General features: G+C 42.1%; 1 protein-coding gene across 1 annotated transcript in view; it reads left to right on the plus strand.

The window, feature by feature from the left end:
* Positions 1-6,557, plus strand: part of LOC123366701 (protocadherin Fat 4-like) — a 72,509-nt gene extending 65,952 nt beyond the window's left edge. Inside the window, exons 34-38 of the mRNA XM_045010345.1 lie at positions 2,242-2,397; positions 3,575-3,766; positions 4,654-4,770; positions 5,537-5,747; positions 5,986-6,557. Coding sequence (XP_044866280.1) covers positions 2,242-2,397; positions 3,575-3,766; positions 4,654-4,770; positions 5,537-5,747; positions 5,986-6,183 — 874 coding nt within the window. The 3' untranslated portion in view covers positions 6,184-6,557. The remainder of the gene's footprint in view (positions 1-2,241; positions 2,398-3,574; positions 3,767-4,653; positions 4,771-5,536; positions 5,748-5,985) is intronic.
* The last annotated feature ends 2,076 nt before the right edge of the window (positions 6,558-8,633 follow it).

Genomic DNA, 8,633 nt, shown 5'->3' on the forward strand with positions numbered 1-8,633 from the left:
TTCATCCTGAGGTGACATGTACCCAGTCAATATGGGAATAATTGAAATCCCCCACTATTATTGAATTCTTTATTTTGATAGCCTCTGTAATCTCCCTTAGCATTTCATAGTTACTATCATCGTCCTGGTCAGGTGGTCGATATAGATCCCTACTGTTATAATCTTATTAGAGCACGGAATTACTATCCATAGAGATTCTATGGAACATGTGGATTCATTTAAGATTTTTACTTCATTTGATTCTTTCACATATAGTGCCACTCCCAGATCTCTTTCTTGAATGGTAACAGCTAATTTAGACCCCATCATTTTTTATGTATAGTTGGGATTATGCTATCCAATGTGCATTACTTTCCATTTATCAACATTTAATTTCATCTTCCATTTTGTTGCCCAGTCACCCAGTTTTGAGAGATCCTTTTGTAGCTCTTTGCAGTCTGCCTGGGTCTTAACTGTCTTTAGTAATTTTGCCACCTCACTGTTTACCCCTCTTTCCAGATCATTTATGAATATGTTGAACAGGACTGGTCCCGGAACAGACCCCTGGGGGACACCACTATTTACCTCTCTCCGTTCTGAAAACTGACCATTTATATCTACCCTTTGTTTCCTATCTTTTAACCAGTTACCAATCCATGAGAGCACCTTCCCTCTTATCCCGTGGCAGCTTACTTTGCGTAAGAGCCTTTGGTGAGGGACCTTGTCAAAGGTTTTCTGAAAATCTAAGTACACTATATCCACTGGATCCCCCTTGTCCACATGCTTGTTGATCCCCTCAAAGAATTCTAGTAGATTGGTGAGGCATGATTTCCCTTTACTAAAACCATGTTTACTCTTCCTCAACAAAGTATGCTCATCTGTATGTCTCACAATATTGTTCTTTATTATAGTTTCAACAAGTTTGCCTGGTACTGAAGTCAGGCTGACAGGCCTGTAATTGCTGGGATCACCTCTGGAACCCTTTTTAAAAATTGGGATCATATTAACTATCCTCCAGTCTTCTGGTACAGAAGCTGATTTAAATGATAGGTTACAGACTACACTTCCCCTCTTCTTTCCCTCTCCCGTATATGTGCAGGGTCAGAAACATAGCTGGGTCCTGCTCTTGCCTCTGTGAGATGTTGTATGTGTGGCAAACATTGCGGGGTGGGGGCAGGCAGAAACATATGTCAACCCCTGCAATATTTCTACTGCCGGGTCATTAATCCTCCTGGGTCCCCTAGTTCTGCCACCCCTGTTCCTCCAAAGCAGGTGCTGCTGGCCACTGTCACAGACAGGATACTGGATTATGGATTACCATTGGTCTGATCCAATATGAAATTGTCTATATTCCAGTGAAATCAGAACAATAAAGGGCCCAAGGAAAATAGGTTTTCCCCCTTGCATTTCACCTTTAAGTGGTCATAATAATAGTTCACATGTGATAGATATGAATTTGCAATATATATAGCAATGCTTTCAGGAATCAAATCAATATTCATTTGGGAAAGCATGACACAATGTTCCTTGTGCTAAGTAGTATTGGTTGTGAACGGCAAGCAAGAGAATTTATTTCAAGATACATTTTAAAGTTTTCTTTTTTAGCTCATTTATGCTAACATATCTAAGAGTTTCCAGGTTTCATATGAAACAGTAATGGGAAGTAGCTTAGCCTAGTGTTCAGAGCAGAGGACTCAGAGTTGGGAAACCTGGGTTCTCTAACTGACTCTTTGTACGTCTACACTGAAGAAGGAAAAAAAACACAGCAGTGAGTCTAACTTAAGATTGCTCTATGGGGCTAAAAATAGCAATATATACATTCCCACTCAGGCTGGAGCCCAGGCTCTGAAACCTGGAGAGAGGAATGGGTCTCAGAGCCCAGGCTCCAGCCCAAGTAGGAACATTTATACGGCTATTTGTAGCCTGTAGTGCAAGCCCCGCAAACTTGAGTCAGTTTGACTCAGCTGCTGCAAGGGGTTCCCGCCCCAAACCAGATGTACCCTCTGATACTGACCTACTGTGTGACCTTGGGCAAGTCACTTAACTTCTGTGCATCCATTTTCCTATCTATAAAACAGGGAATGATAATAAACGTGAGCCACTATTGTGTTTTGAGATCCTTAGATGAAAATGGCAAATAAGTGCATAATAATATATTAAATGTTATTGTTGTATAACATTGATTACTTTTTGTCATTTCTAGATAAAAATAATTTGTTGTTCCCCAGTCAATTAAAATTGTTTATCTAAATCTGGTGGCAGGGTTCTAGAAGGAAAGCTCGAATGGACTGTTTACATCATTGATGTGTTATCTAATACTGTTGACAGAAGAATAAGAGAAAGCACAGATGTAACCCATGTAAAGATTGTTGCTGTTGATCAGGCAGCCCAAGCAATACCTGCAGAGCATGTAAAAAGGTCTGTATGATACAGTGCAGAGTGTATCATTGTGAGTTACAAAGCTGGATTTTGTTTCCTTTAAAATATTTACATCTTGATTAGGGATGAATGAACTGGTTCAGATCAAGTAAGAACTGCTCTGAGATGTCCCTCAAAACTCAAACTGAACCACTTCTGAGTTTCAAAAAGTTCAGTTAATTCTCAAAAAGCTATTTTCCTGTAAGCAGTTCCTGCTGGGACTTGAAAGTGTTAAAATACCATACGGACACTATTCTGGGGAGATTTCCAGCCCAGTTTTACAGATTCCGGGAGGTTCAGGAAGTTTGGATATGGTTCAGGTAAAGCAACTCTTATGGAAACATCCTACAGAATTCAAAAGGGAGGGACAAAATCAAGAGCATTCTACAGAAATTAAATAGTGTCTATAGGAACTATTCTAAACAACTCTGGATTTAAATGAGAATTAGATCCCTACAATAGCATTTAACAGGTTGGTTAAAAATTATATAGACGAGTAATAAATCTCTGTTCTGTTCCGTAGGACTTTACCATTGAGGTATGGGACTGAATTCAGCCCTGGCATAAGCCGGTGAACTCCACTGAGCTCAATGGACTTTGCCTGTTTACACTGTCTTTGAATCTGTCCTACAGCTGTTTTAGCTGCTTAAATCAAATTGAACCGCTGAATCTTTTGAGTTTTACTCATAGCAGTTCAGACATAACATAATATAACACCTGTGATTCACTTCTTAGGTGTTACTAGACTCATAAATGGTGGTGGTGCCCCCACAATACCTATCCAGGCCACAATCCTACAATGAACTCCACCCAAGTGCACCCTTGTGCCTGTGCAGAGCTCTGTTGGCTTCACTGAAGCTCTACATGCGCATAGAAATCCATCTGGTCTCATCTCATTGCAGGATCATCCTTTAAGCTCCCCATTCTAAACTTTGCATCCCCTTAGAGCATGTCAACACCTGCTGCCTGAATTAATTGAAGCTGCTGGCACAGATTCTCAGAGTACAATACTGGTGATGATGTGAATCCTGTGTGGGGAAGCATGCTGTGTTCCAGTATACCACGGGACAGCACCAATCTTCTCTAGTTTTAGTCTTTTCTTCACTGCTTTATAAACCAAAGTGAAGGCCTTTTGTTAAATAAATTGATGCAAATGTTTTTACTTGTCTGTTTTTAGAAAATTTAAGGAACAAGAGATGGCCATTCAAACTGAACTGGAGAAAATATTTGGAACTTCTGTTTCTGTTGCAGTAGAAGAGACACCTGTTGACTCAATGCCCTCTGAACTTATAGCAACCATAATTCTAAGTATTCTGCTGGGCTGCATTCTTATAGCCTTTGTGACATACACATTTGTTACTAGAAAAAGGTATAAATAAATATTTTATTTAGATTAACAATGTAGATTTTGATTACAATCCTTACTAAGAATTCAACTTTAAAGGCACAGTGTCAACTTGAAAATCACAGTTCCGTCAGGAAAATTACTGATGTGAGAAGTATCACCTAAAATTTGCTGTAAATGAAAGATTAGAGCCAAGAACTATTTTTCTCTATTTTTTCACTTTGTTACTATTTACATTTGACAGCACTTTGTGTACAGACAACCTCTATAGCCAGTTTCGTCTTTTGTTTTGTGACAAGGCATCCGTGGACAGAGATTTTTTTTTTAATAGGAAAATATGGTTGCAAGGTCAGAGATAATGGGAGGGGAACACAGATGTTGTACATTATAATACTCTTCACTCACTATCCCCTGATCCTGCACCACTGAAGACATTGGGAATTCTGCCATTGACTTCAAAGACAGCAGGATCATGCCTTTTTTAAACTGACTAGATTTTAAGTTGACAGTGTCTTTTTAATCATAATTAGCAGCGTGTAACTGAACTTAATATTTTTTTCAGTGAAACAGAAAATAATGGGCCAAAGTAATCCCTGGGATAATTCTATTTAAGTGGATACAGTTACCTCAGGAATTAATGTGGCTCAAATATGTGCTCACTTAAATTATTATTTGTTTTGTAAAAAGTGACAAAGAGTCCTGTGGCACCTTATAGACTAACAGATGTATTGGAGCATAAGCTTTTGTGGGTGAATACAGGCATCCGACGAAGTGGGTGTTTGTCGCTTTTTACAGATCCAGACTAACACGGCTACCCCTCTGATATTTGTATTGTAAATGTTTAGAAATACTGCAAGGCCAATTCACAAAAATAGGGAACCATTTGCATGTTGTGTATTTGTCATTTTCAGAAATGCTAAACTACAAATCTTAGTCAATGAACACAATGAAATTAACAGAAATATAGGAAATCCTTATGCAACTGACAGTGATGCAAGTCCACAAATTTTAAGAAAACAAGATGACAAGTAAGTATAATTGTGAAGATATGCCACAGCTTGTACAAATTAGCATACTGAAATGTGTGATGGCTTAATTCAGGGGTAGGCAACCTATAGCACGTGTGCCGAAGGCAGCAGGCGAGCTGATTTTCAGTGTCACTCACACTGTCCGGGTCCTGGCCAGCGATCCGGGGGAGGGGGGGCTCTGCATTTTAATTTAATTTTAAATGAAGCTTCTTAAACATTTTAAAAACCTTATTTACTTTACAGACAACAATAGTTTAGTTATACATTATAGACTTATAGAAAGAGACCTTCTAAAAATGTTAAAATGTATTACTGGCACACGAAACCTTAAATCTGAGTGAATAAATGAAGACTCGGCGCACCACTTCTGAAAGGTTGCCGACCCCTGGCTTAATTGTTCAGATCATACAAGGTTTTCTTTCATCTATGATTAGCTGTACTGGTTGATTTCCAATGAACTGTTGCTGTAATAAAAGATAAAAGTTCTTAAAGTATTACCGAAGTTGGTATCTTTTAAAGCAAATAGTATGTACTATGGGCAAGACTTCATGTGCTCTTTGACAAGCCATATTGACCTCTATTCGGCCCTAAAAGAGTCAGGAATGTATATGCCTCCAATGAAACTACTCACATAGATAAAGTTCACAACTTGGGTGAAATACTTTAACGTCAATGCAAGTTTTGCCATTTACTTCAACAGAGTCAGGTTTTCATGCACGAGTATTTGCAGGATCAGGGCCTCATACATTATCTTACTCTCTTTCAGAGGTGCCCAAGTGATGGAGGTTAAAGATATGGAAAATATCAATAAAAACAATGATGAGAAGGAAATATTAGTAGAGAAACAAAAATGTGATGACCCTGACATTCTACTATTAGATGTTAAAAATGAACACGAAGAAAATGTAGCACTCAAAGAGACCACTGAGCCTAATAATGTAGCTCCTCAGCTCACTACAGAAGCTGTTACCAATCAGGTAATTTGAATTGAAAAATGAAAGAATGAAGACTGGGTCCAGTAAAGGACTAGGAGTCATTTATATCTACAGTATGTACCAAAAGGCATGTCATTTACTGCTAGTCCAGCAACCTTCACCATTACAAAAATATGCACACTCTGCATATTTCCAGTGTACTTGAGATTTTGCCTGTTTAGAATTTGTCTAATTCATAACATTTTGTCTCATTTGTATTATTCATTATAATTTCTTGCAGACTTGCTTTCTGACAGAAACCAATGATGGATCACCTGATCCAACAATGCGTAATAATGGGAAAGAACTGAAAGGAGTAAGGTTTTCAGAAGTGGCAATTATTTTGGAGCCAGAGACTGAACAAAATGACCCTGATCTTGACATTTTGGCAGCACTGAAAGAGAGGGAGGACGAAGGAGCTCATATCTCTGCCTTATGAGAATCACAATCCTTGCTCTTAGAGTCATTTAAAGTATTTTGTTGTTCTAATAAAAACGGGAACATTGTCCAGATTTTGGTTCCTATTTGTATATGCTGTAAGATATTGACTGGGAAGTAAATAAGTACTACATTAAGGAGACATTGTAGCTTCTGAAAATCAAGGAAGTGCTTAGCAAAATAAGTGTGTATGATTATATTTCAAACTTATTTTCCTCAGAGCAATATTTTAAAATGTGATTTTTTTGTGCTATTTAAGACATGATAGGAAAACATCCTCTGTGATAACTTTTCATAATTTAAAGAAAAACATTGTCTCCTACTATCAAATCATTTTATATCCTTTTGCTGTGACACTTGTACAACAAATAAACACTGCCCTTATCATAACAGTTCTCAAAATCATTGGATTAGATATTATATGTATATAGCACCGTTCATCCCTAAGGATTACGCATTAAAATCGAGCCCCATCTAAGTTAGGAAAGGAAACAGCTAGCATTGAGTGAGGCACCAAACCCTCTACTCTTATGAAAAGTGCAAAGGGAAATTTTATGTCTACAGAACAGACAAGACCGTTGGCCTAGTGCAGTGGTCCCCAACCTTTTTCGTCTGGTAGATGCCAGACGACGAACCACGGAGGACCATGGCGGCAGATGAGCATCCGCCAAAATTCCGCCGACAAGCGACAATGTCAATAGGTGTCGATGCTGAAATGCTGCCCACAAGCAGTGTCATCCAGAGGTGTTGCCACCAAAATACCGACGCCTCTGGATGATGCACCTTGTCAGCAGCATTTCGGTGGATGCTCGTCCGCCGGCCCGTACATGGGCGCATTTAGATGCCCTGGCGGCCGCCATGGCACCCACAGACACCACGTTGGGGACCCCTGGCCTAGTGCATCCTCTCCTGTGTGCCCTCTAATAGTGGACCACTCCGCTTGCAGAAGAACAGTTTCCACCCTTCCATGCAGCTCTCTCCTGGACTCTGAAATGTCTGTCTGTGGCAGGGGTGCTGGAACAATTTGTATAGTGGGGGTGCTGAGAGCCATTGAACCAAACTGTAAACCCTGTATGTAATGGTAACCACTTTTAAAGTCAGGGGGTGCTGCAGCACCCCCCACATCCCTAGTTCCAGCACCTATTCTCTGTGGCATTGGAGGGGCAGGGGTTTAGGAAGGGCAGTGTGGGCACTGGCCACAGCCCAAGTCACCATTTCCTGCAAGGTGCCAGAATCTGAGCAGGACTTGCTACGACTCAAAGCAGTCTGTACTAACTTGCTTGGATCTCAAATGTAGCTGTAGGGAGAATGGAAGTCAATGCATCATGTTGACCTTCAGGAAAAATGTGGAGGGAGGGAGTTTTGTGTCTGCAGAGTTGGAGTACGCCTAGGGTCCCTTTCTCAGTGATCCCTCAGCACCCTTATCTCCAAGAATCCTCTCTGAAGGGACATAGCGAGTCACTGGTGTGGCACCTCCCAATGGTCATCCAGGGAATTAGCTTTTCCAGTATTGGAGTGCCCTCTGTTGGCCGGTATCCCACATGCCTCAAGCCCCCATGTCCCTCCTGGACCCTGGTGCCCCTTTACCTTGGGGGCTGCCCCCTGGCAGTACCCCCCCTCTCTGGGTCTCCCCACACAGGGGAACCCCCAATCCTCTCTCCCACCCTTGCCTCGGTGGCTACTGCCAGTCACCATCTAGCCCCTGCTCACTGAGGCAGACTGCACTCTGTAAACCACTCATCATCGGCAAGGGGGATTTGAACCCGCTGCCTTTGCCTACCCTGGGTTGCACCTCTGCAACCCCAGCACCCTTTAGCAAGGCCTGCGGCCTGGGGGTTTTCCAGGGCTGGAGCTCCCCAGCTCTTCTGGCCTTTCCCCAGCCCTGCTCCACTCTAGGGACCTTGCTGAGCTGCCAAGAACCATCTCTCTCCACAGCTAGAAAAAGAGTCTGCCTGAGCTCCTGGCTGGCAGCCCTTTTATAGGGCCAGCTGTGGCTGCCTCCCCAGTCAGCCCAGCCTTTTCTCTTCCTGGAGTTGTTTTAACCCCTTCAGAGCCAGCCCCTTTAACCCCCACAGGTGACCACCCCGCTACAGATCCATAAAGTCTGCAACGTTCCTAGGTTTTTCCTACCCTTCAGGCGGGGCTGATCTGTCCCAAGGGTTTCCATTCATAGACTATCAGGGTTGGAAGGGACCTCAGGAGATCATCTAGTCCAACCCCCTGCTCAAAGCAGGACCAATCCCCACACAGATTTTTGCCCCAAATGGCCGCCTCAAGGATTGAGCTCACAACGCTGGGGTTAGCAGGCCAATGCTCAAGCCACTGGGCGACCCCTTCAGCCTGTGTAAGGTTTCCCCCCCTCAGAGCCGCTCTCGTGCCGGTGCCGGTTCCTCTCACGCGCTGGCCGCACACCTTACACACGTGCCGCACCGGTGCCCACCCCCACCCAAA

Source organism: Mauremys mutica, chromosome 3 (genome assembly GCF_020497125.1).
Source record: "Mauremys mutica isolate MM-2020 ecotype Southern chromosome 3, ASM2049712v1, whole genome shotgun sequence".
In the NCBI taxonomy this organism is placed as follows: domain Eukaryota; kingdom Metazoa; phylum Chordata; order Testudines; family Geoemydidae; genus Mauremys; species Mauremys mutica.